Consider the following 18214-nt stretch of genomic DNA (forward strand, 5'->3'; position numbering starts at 1 on the left):
CCATTTTAACATGAAGACACAGTGGGGTTAAAACATTTGCGTGCTTGCAAAATAAAAGACTGTGAATCCAGCAGTGTGCTCCAGCCTAAAACCTGCAAGATGAAACTTTACAAGAGAAGAAGTCTGATGAAGAGTGGGAGCATAATCTTTGATCAAATGAAACCAAGATATATTTTTTGACTCAGATGGCGTTCAGTATGTTTGGTGTGAACCTGGCCAGGACTACGAGTGCACAGTGAAGCCCGGAGGTGGGAGTGTAATGACACGGGGCTGCTCGAGTGCAAAAGGTGTCGGAGAGATGAAATTTACAGATGGCACCATGAATACCTGTGGATACACCAAAATACTGGCTGAGAAGATGGCTCTCAGCAGAGTCTTGGCAGAAGAGGAGTATTCCAGCAATATAACGAACCAAAGCGCGCTGCCAGAATCACACAGGAGCTTCTACAGAAGAACAAAGTTTAAACTGGTCAAGTATGTCGCCTGACCTGAATGAGAGCAGAACAGCTTTGGGGTATTTCAGAGAGAAACTCAACCCCTGCAGCAAAGAGCAGCCGTAAAAAATAATTGTCTCTGAAGAAAGGGAGAACGCCTCTCCAGAAATGTGGCATCCTCCGTGCTGAGGAGGAGTCTGTCATCAAAGAAATGAAAGGTGGACGTATGAAGTGTCGGGGTGAGAAAAAGAAGGACTTGAATCTGACTTTGTTGCATTGATTTCCAACTGTGGGATCTGTTTTTCTAATACAGCAGAATATCAGAAGAAGAAGAAAATCATACGTCAGTTGACTTCCGATCACTGACCCCCCTTCTTTTCTCTCTCCAGTGCAGGAAAGAATCAGATTATGAGAGAACTAGAGCCACTGAAAAAAATTAAATCAGCACTATTGCTGATGGTGATGACTCATCACAGTGACATCATGAAACCATCAGCTCCCACTGAGCCAATCGGAGCTTGACTGGGCTCTGACTCATCAATTAGAGGAGCAGACTGGGATGATGTTTGAGGAGGGATTGTGCAAGGGCAAGACAAGGACGAGGGTAACTCCATTTTGATGGCGGTTATTGAAAGCCTGTCTGGCAGCGCGGGGGATTTGTTGATGGATAATTGTTGCAGTGCTGCATAATATATTTACCTGACCATCACACGATGCCTCTGCCAGCCCCTCGGCACGCAGCATTAGGTTTGCTCAGGGATTCTGTCTGGAAGGATGAACATTTGCCCAAGAAATCCCCTTCAATCTCTCCTACAACAAATGTGTCTTTTGTCCGTGAGAGGAAAGAAAAGATGCACTTGTGAGAGGAGGAGCTGGTTTGTGCATCCTCAAGCAGAGTGTGTGTGTGTGTGCATGCGTACAAATTAAAATCAGCGAGAGTTAAAGCTCACGGGTCAAAGGCTGGATGCAGTCGAGGGACACGTTATTTATTGGCAGATTCCAGCCATCAATCACATTGACAGACGCTCACTCACCAGTCAGCAAAGACTGAGGGGGCAGAGTAACTGATACAGCCTCATGGCCACTGATGCAATTACTTCCTCCAAGGGCAGAGTGGATAGAGGCAGCATTAGCCTATTATATTCTCCCATGATGCCTCTCTGTCTTAATTGAACCTATGGCTACAACATGTTCAAGCGGTACATACAAAGGCTTCGGTGCAAACAATAATCTGTCAAAGAATCTTGTGACATACTGCAGAAAACATAGAGCGAATATTAAATTAATTATAAAAAAAACAACACAAATATCGTGACAGATTGCTGCTGTGGTGCTCATTTTTATCTTTGCTCACTCTGGGGCCGTGTGCGTGCTCATGTATATATCCTCTGAATGATAACCTTTGAAGAGCAGACGTCACAGATCACTGATTTTCTCTCCGCAGACAAGAGAGAGGAGAACAGGGAGGGTAAGAGGATGAAGGCAGCGATGTGGCGAAGGAGGTGATGGGTAATTCCGCCTAATACCCTGGATGAGAAAAAAGCCAGACTCTTTAAGGTGGATGGGTTTCTTTACTGGATGACTGCTTCTGGGGTTATGAGGCAGGAGATATAGTCCTTCATCAATCCTCTCAAACAGCAGATGTGATTTCTCAATTGATGGCTATTTGACAGAGCAGGTCTGCTGTAAGACTAGATTAGCCCCAATCTTGTTATGCAATAAGGTCAAAGTATATAAGAATTGTCACAATTTGCAACTAGAGAGTGAGTCCAACTGTGTTTTTAAGTTCTGCATATTAACTAAATTGCAGCTTTGGTTTGTTTTTACCGTCTGCAGATCAGTTGCTGTTTCACCCAAAGGACAGTCTGACTTAGTGGATCTTGACTTTTGGTATAAATCTCCCATTTCCGCCATGCATTTTATGCAAATATGTCCTCTTCTGCCGTCTATGTCTGACCGTTTTCAAAATCCCCTTTGCAATGGGACACAAGTTTTGCAGAATGTGTCAATAAGGCAGGCCTGTGTGGTTCTTTTCACGAATTAGCCACTGAAACGACACTGCTCATCTACCTGCATGAGAAATATTCCCCCCGTCACTATTTTGAGGAGACATAATTTCTGCATCCGTGGCTTTAACACCACCCAAGACGACTATGATTGGGTTAAATACATAAAAACAAGAGCTTTTTATCATTTGGCAGATTGCATTTCTATGCACATCTACCAAACGAAGAACACTTGAGAAAAATATGTCAGATAAATCGGACGCCAAGATCAAAATTTGCTTTGCCAATTTAATACCAACAACAGAGGCTCCATCCCTCTGCTAGCCACTACACGGTAAAGTGGGACTAACTAATGGATTCATGGATGGACGAATAGCTCAAATACCAACAATATAACACGGTATGATGGCACACTGACCGACTTGGACGACTCCAGTGATCCAGAGGACAGCGTGTCCCGGCTGCTGCGGCTCTTGGAGCTGAGGTGTGGAGACGATGACGGCGAGTCGTCGATGTACGGCAGGATGTCGTGGTGCCTCCGCTGCTCCTCCGCTCGGTCTGCATCATACCCATAAGTTGGAGGGGTCCCCGTGAAATGACCGTCTGTCATGGGAGAAAACCAAACATGAGGTTAGCATCTTCACATTCTTTCAACTTCATGAGACGGTTTGCAGCGGACCAGTTTTTCTGTGCATATCAATCAACGTAACACAAATACATCTGCAATAAGTAAATACCAAGACATCTTTTGAACTCCAAATCGTCTAATTCACACTGAAGCCTTCTGATTGCCACTCCATTCAGACACAGGCAGGTAGAGCTAAACCTCCTGCACACTGAGCAGGATCATGTACTACATTTGCTGATTGGCTTCATGCTCTCAGAAGGTTGCCAAGTCTTGCAGAGTTAATTTCCAACACTAATTAAAGCAGTTCTGGAAACTGGGGCACACAAAATGAATTTCCCCTGCATCTTTGTTCACGCATTCACACAGAAAAACATAAAGCTCGGAGAAGAAACACTTGAAAAGGCAGACGGAAAACTGGTTCAAGGTTCAAATTATTTCAACACCGAGTGCAGCATCTCCGGGGAAATTTTCAGCAACCTCCCTCTGACCCGCTTCTACGGTGGGCGCTATCGCTTTCTCTGTGGGAAAACAACAGCTCTGCCAGCACCAAGAGCTTTTGCCTATGATCATGAGCGTTGCCCTTTACAAGGAGAGGTGGGACAGACAGAAAGAACAAGAGACGAAGGTCAGCGAGTGGCATGCAAACAAACTACAATCTGACTAAGAATGACTTGTTTCACAGCGTCACACTCGGTGAGGCAATGCCATTCATTGAGGCACCTACTGAACATGTTTCGGTGAGCTAAAAGTGTATTTCCAGGACCAGACGGTACAGTCAGCGGTTCGGGGAACGTGGTGCGCAACAGCTGAGGGGAAGACATAATGCATCTCTGAATGTCACAGAGGACCTTTTGCTCATCTCCTCCCACTCCTACATTCAACAGAGCCACGCTTCTCGGAGCGCCGGCCAGGCCTCCTCTGTGCTGACTCAGACTATTAACATGCTACAGCACCATCCACAGTCACACACACACAGGCTCACATCAATAATAAGTGTTGTGTCGCTTTGAAACAACATTCAGCCAACATCTGATCAGGCTCTCCGGTGCCTCTTTTGCAGCTTTAGTCTCTGTTTTATTGCATTTAGTGAAAACACACAGACGTGGTGTTAAAGTCACAGGCTGAGGAGTGAGGTGTGGAGGGGTGGGTGGGCGGCGAGGAGACAAAGTGATAGAAAGAACAATGCCAGTGTGTCCGGGGCCCGTCTGACCTTCAGCCCACCCACCGTTTGCTCCGCGTACTCACTGCTGCTGGTGGGTGGGTGCTGCCCACTACGCCTGCTTCGACCGGTGGCGTCCTGCCAGGTGCACAACAACACAGAGGCTCTATGTGAGTGTGAGTGTCTTTGGTGCAAACAGTAGCTTCCCACAATGTCAAACCAAACTTAGCAGCGTAACACTCGCTTTTCATTCATTTTTAGTCTTTAAGCAGGAGCCGTGGCTGCAACACGGCCCAATATGTTGCCTTTTTTTTGTGTTCGTGCTTCACAACTTCCATCGTTCTCGTGATTTTAACACCTCCTTGCGTCTCCTTTGATCCCGACTCTTGTCTCTTTACTGTAATTACTGACTTTTAAAGCTTGTTCGCAGCAAAAAAAAAAAGCCCTTCACATAGCTCAGAGGACGTTCGCAAAAAGACGCAACACATTTCAGCTGCTGATTCATTGCTCGTCTAAAAATACAGGGTGTGGAAATGAAAAACACCAAGAGGGAAATAAACGAGTACCATCCTGGCATGTTTTCCTTCTTTTTATATTTTCTAACCCCGCCTTTGTGTATTCATGTTAGGAAGCATAACATCTCAAGCTGACGTTTAAAAGAAATCATTCCTCCAGCTGTTTTTTTTAAGAACTGTAGGATTTTCTTTTTAAAAATCATACCTTACGTTGGAAAAATGCTGTTACTAGAAACACTGAATGTGTGTGTGTGTGTGTTAAATGCCTTTAGCACCCACACACAGCCCCTCAGGCCAAACATATTGAGCATCCAAACAAATATTTTAGGCGGTTACCACCTCCTGGTTAAAAGGGGAGCACAGCCTCACACCCAAAAACCACAATCATGAATAATAATGATGTGAATTGTGGATGAAATACATTGAAATTAATCACCCCGGCGCCGACTCTTGAGTAAACAGCGTCCTCTGAGGAATGTCTTAAAACAATCTTAGCATATTATTACCTATAATGGATTTCCTCAGAGCATGTGTGTGACCTGCTGTTTCCAGTTGGGGGGAGGGACGGAGGTTTTACAAGTCCGTTAATGGGTCACTATGGCCTGTGGTCGTCAAACACAAGGCTTCAGTCTGTCCATGTCTGACCTCATCTCGGCCCAGACGCCGCTTCCAACGCCGCCTTGAGTCACTTTCTCTCCGCCTGCCTCTCTCACAAGCTTTGTTTTTTCTCTCTCTCTCTCTTATCTGCCTCTGCTTTCATCTTCCTCTCCTTTTAGTGAACTGATCGCTCGTATTTCCATGTATCTGTGGCCTCCACAGCTGGCCTCTTCATCCACATGACCTGTGAGCAGCCTCGCCTTCCACTCCTTTTCTTGTATCCCAAACAATTCCCCCCCAGAGGTAACGGAAAAGCTAAAAATATGACAGAAAGCACCCACGCCTGCAGACAAACGCATATACATTCATACATACACGCACACACTTTGAGTATTCCTTCATTTTATTCTCCAAAAAAAAACAAAAAACAAACAGTCAACCCATTGATTTCCTCCCGGAGCTATTGGCAAAAGCAAACAACCAAACTCTGCCCCAAGCCGCAGAAATGAAACACGCACACATTCCAGTAAAATGTTTACATGGAAACAGTGTTTGGGAGGGGAACAGGTCTTTTTCCTGCTGCAGGTGGAAAACTGCAATCGCGCTGGGAATAGCCGGGGCCTCGGCTGCCATGGCAACGTGCTGGTTTTTCCAAAACAACATCACGGGCAGGGGCCGGGGTATCAGGGTATCAGGGTGTCGTGTGATGTCGATCTGTTAGTGGGACATTCCCACATAATGGAACGCTTCTACCTGTTAAACTATCACAGCTGTACATGATGTGAGAGATTGTTGGAGCCTGGATCATACATGTGGTTTTGTGAGCAACTCTTAAAGAACCAGAGGAGACTAGGGTCGGATTTATTTGTAGCACAAAATCTGTCAGGTGCTGAAATTTAGCATCAAATGTCTGCTTCATTTCTGCTCCTACTTCTCCCTGCTCCCACATTTTATGCTAAGCTAGGCTAATTGTCTGCTATAATAGCTTCATATTGTCTGCGACGTGAGATTTGTGTCAGTCTTGTTGCTTCCTCTAACGTTGGACTGTTTCTTTAACCCTATTCGGGACTTTTGGGGTCTTATGGACCCCAGGACATTTGGTTTAGGTGACAGGTATTGTTTTTTTTTTATTTGGGAAGTATTTTTGTTTTTTTAATATAAAAAGAGGGACATTTATCCTGCATTTGGAAGCAAAAATACATCAACTTATCAGAAAATGTTTTTAACATAGTATAAAAGTCTACAATGAATACCAACAAATACTTTGCACATATTCTTTCTTGGGATCCAGTGGACCCCAAAAGACCTTCTACGTCTGGTAACATGAAAGTCCTGAATAGGGTTAAAGTGGAAAAAAACCTGGCTATCATGACATCACACAACATTGGTTCATTGTTTTTTTTACAATACCCATACGACAACATTATTACGTATGCCAGAAAAATATTCAGACAGTCCCAATAGATAGCAAACCAAATGCACCGTACAAAAAAACACCAGGATGCCCGACTATATTCAGTCACATTGTGCAGTATGCAAGCCAGCATGCTTTTCTGACCCCCAATCCTGAACAATGTTGATTGCAATACAACGGCTGCAATGAAGGTATCAGCAAAATAATCAAAGCATAAGGAGCAATAGTATGAAGCAGTAAACAACAGTACATACTACCTGTACTGTACTTACTAGTAAATATGCAAGTTAAAAAAAGCATGCAGGGCTTGAGTTTGAAACTTTAATGCCATCTGTCTTTTAAAACTGGGTGAGATGAGCAGGGAGTGGATCTCACACGGTAGCAACTTGTTCGTGATAAAGTCACCCAAGCCCTTAAACATACTCTACATTCTTATGTATTTCATTCTAACTGGGACCATAGTTTACAAAACAAACACCATGCTGTACCGAAGAAGACTTCACACTAGCGACAGAAACCCTAAACTCATGAGAGAAAATGTTTACTGAGGCAATAAATTAAAGGAGAAGTTGAGTCATTTTCTCATAGACTTCTATATAATTGGCTTCTTTTTGCAACCAGAGGCGTCGCCCCCTGCTGGCCATTAGAAAAAAATGCATGTTTACAACACCTTGGCTTCACTTTTTACACCTGGCAGCTACGTCCATCTTTCATTTAAAGGCATTGAATCTGAATCTGCATTAATATTTAAATGTTCCTAATGACGTGGAGCATGTTTGTCAGCTGAGCTGTTTTTATCACCACCATAAACAATCAGCGACTGACTGTAAAAAGAAGTGACTCTGAGAAGCCACTTATAGTTTTTTTCTCTCTCTATTCCGTCTTCTTTGTCTCGTGCTACCCTCCATTCATTCTTCTTTTGTTCCGTACTGCTCAGCTTTCTTTTTCTCTGCTCTCTTTCATGGTCTCAACCTTGATGCGCGCCACAGCTCGACATACCGTTAGGGCGCAAAAGCGAGCTAACCGTCTATTTGCCTCGCTCGTTCTCACACATACAGGGAATTAAAAGGCTCGCCTGAGTTTAAGTCAGATGAAGAGAGCTGTGGCCGACAGACAAAGGAAGCAATTGTTGCCTAAAGCTCTGCAATGCTGTGCGGTGTAGGAGGAAAGGAGGGGTGGAAGTGGAAAAAAAAAAAGAGAAAGAAAACAAACCACTGTTAGGATGGAAATCATTTTTGAAAATGAGGACAAAAAAGAAAGACAAATAATAAATAACAATCAAGAGCGAGGACGGATCAATGCAACAGACCGAGAGCCATGAAATTAAAGAGAGAAGGGGAGTGACTCTCAAAGGAGGCATAAGATATCCTCGATAGTGAGCCGCCCTTCCATCCCCCATCAGGCGCTCCACTCGGCATGGCAGTCATAAATCTGCCCCGGCTTCCTGACGCCTTTATTGGACCTGGGGAAGAGGCCTGTCGTCCTAACGCCGCCAATATAACCCAACCTCTAGCTCAGATACATTCACACACCTACCTTAAAGCCCCACCCAGCCCCATAGGATGCTAATATCACGCGTTTTAATGCCCCTTTCTCCAACCTCCCTGCCCCAAATCTGATTCGTATACGGTGCTCTCGCAGGGCCACAGCGGATTTGGGAGGTGCTAAGCTTATTGAAGAGCCCAAGTCTGGATGCTGGAGATAAATAAGGTGCATCCCATCCTTCCCGAATAATGCTGCAATTTTCATTACTGCTAAATATATATAAACGCGGTACTGTAAAATGGAGTACAGTGGCGAGGAACAGAAACGGAGAGGGCACCCCTTCCCCTGAGCTCCTCCAGCGCCTAAATATCCAATTTAGAGACAATTTAGCAAGAGAAGAGAGAGGGGGCTGGTAGACGAGCGAAAGTGGAAAGCTGTGGAAATTAAAGTGAAGCCTCAGCTCCAGCGTCGCCGGAGGGGACAGACATGCCGTCAAATGAACTTGAGCACAGCGTTTCCTCCCGTAATCCTCCCGCGACACGCGAAGCCACTTGACAGCAGTTAATTTGATAAATGTCGGTATCTTGTCATTAGAGGGCAGATGTAGTGTCATAAATTGCACATGGCTCTATTCTTAAACTCCTGAATATCTGCAATTTAGACGGCGAGATGTGGACGCGTGGCCTCTTTCGGCGACTCGGGAGACGCCGGAGAGTGGGCACTTTGCATTGCTCGTAGAAAGCATTCAACGTGAAGCAAAATAGACTCTCACAAGAAAGAAAAAAAATAAGATGAATCCTTGAGGTATTCTTCACGGAGTTGTCGTAAAAGATACGACTGCCTTGATTTCCGCATTCAAACCTCGGTGTGTGTTTGGCTACACAGATCCATCTCAGCGGAGTCAATGCGTCCCTGGAAGCCTGTTTTTATTTTATGAATTTATTTTTGTATATAAGTGGCTCCTTTGAGAGAACTACACACACTCACTGTATCACGACTTTCCTCTTTTTTTTTAAAGTTGAAGTCAATTTCTTATGAATACTATTTCACCAATTGAACCGGCAATCACAGTCGCCTGATGTCTATCGGCTGGTGATTTCCTTGTTTCCCGCTCATTAACATACTCCAGTTGAGAAATCATAATAAACCAATTTGTTTGCTGGAGGTAATCTCTTTGCCTCAGCATTGATAATCTCTGTGGAAACGACCAAGCAGCAGCAGCAGCAGCAGCCGGTGTCAGTTAAAAAGCTGAGGCGAATGCCAAACCGGAGACGCTGTGCCTTTAAAAACTAACAGCGCCCCCTGCAGTGATGTAATCATCCCTTTGTCTCCGTATGGAGGAATGAAATAGCAATTCTACAGAGGAAATAGCCAGAAATTAAACCACTGGATGAAGGGATGAACAGAGGAACAAGGGTATTTGTGTCTATGCTTGCATGTGCTGGTGCTATAGTGTTTTTTTTCTATTTCTCATCTTGAAATGTCTGTGTGGTTTTGTGCCTTCTCCTAATCTGCTCCTGGAAACAGATGCAAAGTGTTCTATGTGTTTTTTTTTCTTTCCACAGAGAAAGACTCTCAGATATGAGAACCAGACTGCTATCATTCATGAGTTATTTCACCCGCAGCACCGCCTGTGGCTGCATCGCACACCGCTCAGCCAAAATAACAACCCGAGCACTAAAACAGACTGCAGGTGGATTTTCCCAGAATACTGAAGGAGTACTGAATTACATCATCACCGATGATGAAGTATGAGTAATTTAAAGCCCTTGTCTAGTCAAAGATGTGTTTGTGATTACTCTTACTTGACTCGGATGTTTCACTTTGCCATGTGCAGGTTTGACAAAAGAAGGCTGTCGGAGCATTCGTCTTGATTTTGTGACAATCGCAGCGTATTTGGTAGCCGATCATTCACCGGCATGAAACTTGCACAAGTGTGATGTAGAAACTGGAAGCCTCCAGTGTACGCACACTGGAAATGAACCTTACAGTTAAGTAGGGCAGCGGTTCCCAGAGTGGGCGTTGGAGCCCACCGGGGCAGTTGCAAGACGCTGAGGGGAGGTTGCAAGATGGTTTCCAGAAATCAAGCAAAAATGGAAAACATTTAGAAATAACAGGTTTTATCCATACCATTTCCCAAAAGATAAAATGACTCTACTGATCCTACACCGGTAACACAACATTCAAACCTAATCCAGGTGAACTCAATAACACTGATCATCTTGTTTCAATGCAGTGTTCTGCTAGGAAATCCTGGGTCCTGGCATTCATGTGGAAGTTGCATTGACAAGCATCCTTCGCCACCAGGATAATGCATCAACATGCGACTGTAAAACTGCTCAGAAACAGCTCAGGAAACATGACAAACAGCCCAAGGTGTTGACCAGAACTCCCCAAAACTCCCCAGATCCCAACCCTGTTGAGCATCTGGATACGCCAGAACAAGCACGATCCACTGAGGCCTCAGCCCACAACCATACAGGACCCAAAAGACCCAACAATACACCTCTGGAGAACCTGTGTCTATGCCACTATGGTTCAGTGGTGTTATGGTAGCACTAACAGGACCTGTACTTGTATATATATTGGTGTGAGTTTACTCAGTACTATGGTTTGTACATGGAGACCACTTTGATGGATGTTTCTGCTCCTTGCTAATTATAAATGACTATAATATAGGCATTAAATTGCTTGTGTTGTTGTTATGTACGTGTTATGTGTGGTTATCTGTAATATTTGCATCCTTCAACCACTGCCTTGACACCTTTATTTTGAAGGGTCAGGAGCTGAAAAGTTTAGGAGGCAGCGGGAATCTTGTGTATGAACTTATTGGAATTAAATGATGTCAAACATTATTATTATATCATCTCTTAAATTATGTCTAAAGGGGCTCTTGTAAGCTAAAAGAAATATTTAATTGAACATGTCATGGATACCTAAATCGTACAGGGTACTGACACTTCATTATTACAGCCGTCCTCCAGAGAAGGAAGACGAGGAAAAAAGTTGCTGCAGTCTCCATTTTGTCTCAGCATTTTGTCCCACCCAGACACATGAGATAACCCTGGAAAGGCCAGGATGTCGTCTACTCAGTAGCTCAAACGAGTCAAAAAGATATAGATCAAAAACCGACGTCCACTACAGAGCAAATAAATAAACAGGCTGGGTTCATTATTCTCAGTCTTACTGCAGCTCATCTTTATAAACCTTAATGAAAGGATGTGTGTTTCCACTATGTGTCTAAATCAACTGAAAAGTGGGAAAAACTATGAGTGCAGACAGAAAAGATGTTTAATGGGGCAGATAAATATTTCAGAAAGAAAATACTGACACATCACCTCCAAACCAGAAAGTGACATCTTGAGATTCACAAACCAAACACGGAGCAAAGCAACCGATGCAAACATTAGATTGGAGTTTTCCTTCTTTTTTTTATGACTTATCAACCAGAACTGTTGGAAGTATCGGCCAATTTCATTACTTTATTATATGACTTCTTTCTTTCACGAGCCTCCTCCTCCTTGTAGACTTTGCTGCTGGGAGATGCTGCATCACTGTCACAAGTCGGGTATGAAATATGTGAAAAACGAGAACAGAAAACGATCTGATGTAAAGAAAGACAAATGAAAAGAGACGGAGAGACGAGCTGAATGGCAGTCGGGTCGCACGAAATGACCCGAACACAGAAATAAACATAATTACAGTAGAAACAAAGACACAAAGATAATTACACGACCAATCGCACAGCCAGGCGCAAAGTCTGTCGCAGCTTATCTTGTGTGTTTTGTCAGCTTCCCTCGGCGCTGTGTGTTTTACATCCTCCTCTGTACCCACCGCTTCTCTGCCTCCCTCTGCTTCAGTCTACAGCTTTTCTCATTTCCCTCTCGCTCTCTCCCTCTCTCTTCTCGCTTCCTTTCATCGCACGAGACTTTCGAGCCTCTCTCTCTGTGGACACATGCTCGACAAACACTCGCTCCCGCCAGACGAACCTTTGATTCCGTCGCGTCTCCTCCGTCGGCTGCGAAAAGTCACGAGGAAAGAGACTCATTACTCTGACCCCCGAAGTGCTATGTGGGGAAATAAGTGTTCAAATTGCTGCAAAAACTCGCGCAGACACTCTGATTAATAATACAGCGCGCTAAATCACCAGCTCCGCTCTGGAATACGCTCATTAGAAAGCGGTTTGCGCTGTCAAAGATGGTTGATGAAAACGAGGAAGTGTGAGGCTTAAGGTTGGAAAGTCAGCAAAAGAGGTGCGCGAGGGGGATTTTTTTCTAGCAGAGAGAGGTGATTTATTATGATGCATTATCTATGTCTCTGTAATCACAGCGACGGCACATCTCCACTCCACTTTGCTCTTTTCTTCATTGCACAACAGATCCTCTCTAAACACTATCTTTCCTCAGCATCTCTTGCTCTCCGTTGCGTCCGTCCTTTCTGCTCTCGTTTCCGTTTCCAAGTTGGCCTTTTGCGGGAGCCAGCCTGCGATCTCGCGGCGGTAAATCTCGGACCTCGGCCCTCTGACACTCTCCTTAATGCATCACGAGCGCCGCGGCGATTGCGTTTGTTTCTGTGTGGGCGGAGAGCAGCCTCATTAATTTATCCACACTGAAGCTGGCACTTAAATCTCCACGGCTATCCGCAAAAAAAAAAAAACACTCGGCGGCCCATCACAAGCAGTGTGTGGGTTTTAAACGCTCTAATGGTGTCTGAGCGACGGAAATGTGTTTTCTTAGCGTTTGAATAACTGCTGGGTTCGCGTCCAAAGTTCTTCGGGTGATCGTTTGGATAATGAAAAGCCTCCTGTGCAGCCACAATACAAGATCACAACACCAGCTCCTTTCACAGGATGAAATCTGGATGCAGATCAAAAAAAAAAAGGTGGGATTGAACACTTTAAATGGCAGCCGTGAGTGATCCAGAACCAGTTATCGATAGATAGACGCCAGATGGATGCAGGTCAGGTGAGAAAGGTGCATAAATCTGCTTGTAAACTGACAGTGTACTCTTGTAAAAATATTAGGTTTCTGGCACTTGTAGTTAAACTTTGACATGCTTCATATTTTCATGTGCAAACTGGATTATTTTGGGCAAACTTGCAGTGGACTTCTGGCTAATTTTCTGCTCTTTCTACTTTATTTGTATATTTTTTTTGCCTCAGGTTGGGAACATGGTAGCTCATAGTAGCACACATCTCATTGCTGTCTGTTTCTATAGGGTTGTCACTAGCGGTCACCATTAGCAAAACATTTTTCGACTAATGTGTTTGCTGCAAATCACTCACAAGTTTTCCAAAAAGCATGCACATTTTGGTGGTAACTAGCTGTTAACATGAAGCTGTTTAGCAGGTATACAGTTTACCTTCAATCACTTTCATTTGCTGATGCGGACAAAATGCAAAGTTCGGCAAAGGCGGATTAGAATGTCATTAATTTGCGGACCAATGCTGAGTCGTGGCACCTAAAAAGACAACATATGACTATACAGTGTGGTCACAGGCTGCATATAAGAAATAAATGCAGCCTCAGGGTCCTAAACGCGAAACCAAGTCTGCCTTAAATCTGCAGTCTTTGCGATGGCCAGCAGGGGGCGACTTCTCTGGTTGCCAAATAAAGTCTGTTTCTGTAGAAATCTGTGAGAAAACAGTTGTACTTTTCAACTAAACTGCACCTTCATGAAGTTACTGGTTCTAGTCGCCGTGTTGATCAATACAGAATGGAGTTTATTTTGTGAGTTATAATCCCATTTGACTGTCTTTACAGGACTGCTTTGTGATTGACAGGTCACTTGTAGTTTCCACAAGTTCCCAGTCACATCCACCAATCGCTCGCGGTCAAATTCCAAACTCGAGGCTTGAAAATAATCCACGAAACAATAGGCGGCGTCCCTCTTTGAGTATATCCGTATAACCGCATACAATTATGCAATCACAGGTGTCTGTGTCCTCGTGTCTGTTGCTGGAAGCTGCTGGCATTCAAAGCTCGGAGCGGAGCAAAAGCTGGAGGTCAGAGGTTAACGCATTGGTGGAGCGCTGACAAAGGTCACGTGGGTTTTGTGTTACTGTGTCTTCATGTGAGTACGCCTGCAGCGGGGGAGCCGAAATCCAATTACCAAACAATATTACTACTTCAATCAATAAAACCACCCGCTAGAAAATGCACAGCGGACCTTATCAGCTATTGGCAACCCTTCCAGTCTCCCCTTACTTCACGAAATAATGAAAGCATCAACGAGACCAAAGTGGATGTTAGAAATATATAGGCGCACTATCAGCGCCGCGATCTTGATAGAGGAGCACAATGTGGATATCACGCCGCCGTGGAGCAAATCGGGTATAATGATACACGACAGCCAAACCGAGAGTCAGCTACTCCTTTATACTTGGCATTTTATAAGAAGCAGTCTCTAATTTTAAATGCGCTGCACTTTCTAAACACCCCAAAGCTCGCAGCCTTACATCAGCACAACTTCCCTCCACAGTTGATTTGCTTTGTTTACTGACATAAAGCAGAGAGAGAGAGAAAAAAAGAAGAAGTTTATTTCTCATGTTTCATTTCATTCAATGTGAAAGAAGCTCATCATGTCAAAACAGAAGTAAAACATAATGAGTGATTCCTCCGTGCTGTTCCCACATCTGATGTACGATGACACTTTTAAGTTATCGGCGACGAGCGCGCTGCCATTTGGATTCGATTTGAGACGCTACTGTGACAGTTAGCAAAAATGAATGAGCAATAATCTACGACAGGCCACAAATAAAGATGGATTATGTGTCTGACAGGCAGATGTTCGGCAGAGGTCTAATTGCATTTCAATGTAATAATTTCATAACGTAATGACGGCACTCAGACAAAGGTTTGGTCGGTTTCACCGTAAAACAACAGATAAAGTATTTCGAGTGCTTCGGTAGTTTCCCAGGGGAAGCACTTCTACAAGAGCTCGCTATAATGTGCTGCGGTTGTGACTTTTATTTTTTACTGGATCGTGGTATGGACTGTTTATATGAAATGGAGCTGCATGAAAATTCAAGATGTTTTCAACATGCGAGCCATTTGCTGGAGGGGCTGAGGACGCAGATGTCCACATCAGCTGGACTGGACACTAAACTGACTCTACCCTCCTCTGGTACTGAGTCCGTGCAATGTCCGACTGGGACCCATGCGTGAATAGATCATTGTCCAGAGAATTCACAGAGAGCGAGTGGGCACGTCGAAGACATTTCTATCATGCAACTGGCATAAAACTGCCATTTGGGTGAAGAAGAAGGTCATTTACACGAGGACGCCAACGGAAATGTCCAACTGGAAAGGCAACGGGTTCAGTGCGAGCTGATGCCAACATTTTCGGACAAATTCAAGGAACGACAGGAGTGACTGCAGTGTGCTTGTTGCATCACGTCAGACGATACCGTAGCAAAAACCAAACAAGCAACATCCAGCTGCAACCTGCATTCACACCACAAAATAAGGTTCTTGATTTTCTAGATTTAAAGCTCTATTTAAACACACTTTTTGTTAAACTCTGAGGTGTGAGCCACATCAGCAATAAAAGCAGGTGACTGGTTTTCAGTCCACCTGAACATCAACTGAGAGCCTCTTTCTCTCTCCAGTCTAAGCTATAAAACACAAGGCAGGGGCTCAAATGTGCTGCTTGAATGTGCACGCAGTGACTTTATACACTCCATACAGCAGGTCAGCAGCGCATGTTCTTGGCATCTTTTCATCTTTCAGCACATCATCTTCATTAAGATCCCCAGAGTCCTGTAACGCAGGAAGTGTTACCCCCCCCTGCTGCTGCTGCTGAGTGTGTCTCCAAGAAACCAAATCAAACATTCACAACCTGCGCCAAACAACTGCACCTCTGACATTATATGCTGCAGATAGCTTCATTCAGCTGACGCAGCCAGCCTACAGACAGTCACAGGCGCTTTAATATGTAAATAACCATTATCTGTAAGTTTTAGGGGCCAAATCAGGGCTTTTATTGAGGCGGGATCGTTCAAAGCTGCAACCAAAGGGACAACAGTTGAGAAGTTTGATAGGAAGATGAGACTAAATGTGCTTTTAAATGAAGAATACACTTTAAATATAGTTATACAGACGAATATGTACCACAAAAACATGTCTTTCTGATTTCCCCACACAACAACCTGCACTACTGCATCATATTTTTGGCATTTAGATAATCAGAAATGAGCATTTTTGACAAATCCAACCTAAAAAACAAACCAAAAAAAGCCACCACTCAGTTTACCTTAACCCCGTCCCCTGTCCCTCGGCAGCCCGGCTCAGACATTACGGCCTGCAGCGGCGCTTATCATCCGCAAACAGCAGAACGAGCACAAAAGGCTCCAGTCTGCCTAATCTCTGGTCAAACACAAGCCGCAGCATCATCGCTGCTTAGGGCAATAAACTGCTGCTTTATGCCGGAGCTGTTCAGGGGGACACGCGTTAGGACTTTGCTAAACGGACCATAGAGATTTGCCAAAGCCTGTCTCCAGGGGAACCGTTGCCTGGGTTACCGGAGCCAACAGGAAGAGAATTTCATTTCTGATTAGGTAACCTGTCAGGGTACAGAAGAGGCTTTTATTCACGCTACTTAGGAAATATAACCAGAAGTATCCCAGGTGAATACCTAATGAAGGGTTAGTTTTTTTGTGCGTTCAGATTAGCAAACAGTGGCTCATTGATGTCGGTTTCTTATGCACACATGGCTCTGAACTGCTTCTGCCTGCCTTATCGTCTGTTTGCTCGACATCCAAGCAGCTCCAATGGATTCAAAAATAGCACGGCACTTATGAAGATAGCACGCTTACTAGACTGCTCTTGAATCCGGTCGGGAAAGAAGAAGAAGCTGCGAGACTGCATCCCACCATAAGGTTAGCTGTCATTTTACATCCATCCAATGCATTTCTCACCCAATACGGTTGCCATGGAATTTCTGTGGCCTGTATCAGTTCTGCTCTAATCTTCTCTCCCCCACCGCCCCTTGCTCTCCTTCCCCCTCTTTACACTGGCACCGGGCCAGTCTGACTGTCTGCCAGTTTCAGGCGTCCCAGCATCAATTACCTGAATCCAGCACTCACACATTCCCATGACAGCTCTAAAACCTCCACACATGCTTACGACATACATGCCTCACCCTTTTTCACTCACACAATACCCTCCTCAAACACACACTCACAGCATATCAGAGCAGTACACACACACACACACACACACAAAAAAAAAACCTACAGCAGACTTTTCAAGTGAACACGCGTGCACGTTTTCACAAAATGAGGACAGTGAATAATTAGGGGGGATGAAAAAGAGTCTACACAGACAGTCATTTCAATTATCTCCGTTTCTCTGGCTGTCTGGCTGCCGCTGCCTCTTGAAGGTTATAGGCTCAGCTCCACCACAGCGTCCTGAGGGACTCCGTCAGTAGGAGCCAGTTCGCTGCTCCTCCATACATCGCGTGCTGCGTCAATCAGGCGAAATGAGTCAATTTCTAAAACTTGAAAGCACTCAACGGATTTGGGATGAGGGTTTCCTGATGGAGTCCAACGGAGCTGTGAAGTCAAAGCCAACGATGGCAGGCGTCCAAGCCTGCTGCAGTTGCAGCCTCTTTACAACTGCATTGTTGTATGATGAACAGGCACGTTTGACTGAAGCAACCCCCCCTCTACTCACTCCCACTCCCCCAATCCTCCCAGGTATTTACTGGGTACGTTTAGCCCAGGTCCTGTCTCCTTGGCAACAGGACCAAGCAGAGAGGCACTCGAAGCTGCGGGTAGACCTGTGCAAGCGTCCTTCTATGGCTCCCCCAGCAAGGACACGACTCATAATAACCCAATGTACAGTCAACACCTACACACAGGAGGAACGTTCAACATAAGGGAACAAAAGAGTGCACATGTATGACTCATGTTTGCTTTGTGCACCATGCAACAGAACACCATGCATGCAGAGAGATGAACCAGGGCTGAAACTAA

At 44.7% G+C, this 18214-nt stretch overlaps 1 protein-coding gene across 1 annotated transcript in view; it reads right to left on the reverse strand.

Annotated features, from left to right (window-relative positions):
- Positions 1 to 18214, reverse strand: part of LOC103365010 (breakpoint cluster region protein-like) — a 117422-nt gene that overhangs the window by 53172 nt on the left and 46036 nt on the right. The window contains exon 2 of the mRNA XM_008292331.1: positions 2859 to 3043. Within this exon, the coding sequence (XP_008290553.1) occupies positions 2859 to 3043 (185 nt within the window). The remainder of the gene's footprint in view (positions 1 to 2858; positions 3044 to 18214) is intronic.

Source organism: Stegastes partitus, unplaced genomic scaffold, assembly GCF_000690725.1.
Source record: "Stegastes partitus isolate 25-593 unplaced genomic scaffold, Stegastes_partitus-1.0.2 Scaffold803, whole genome shotgun sequence".
Classification (NCBI taxonomy): Eukaryota; Metazoa; Chordata; class Actinopteri; family Pomacentridae; genus Stegastes; species Stegastes partitus.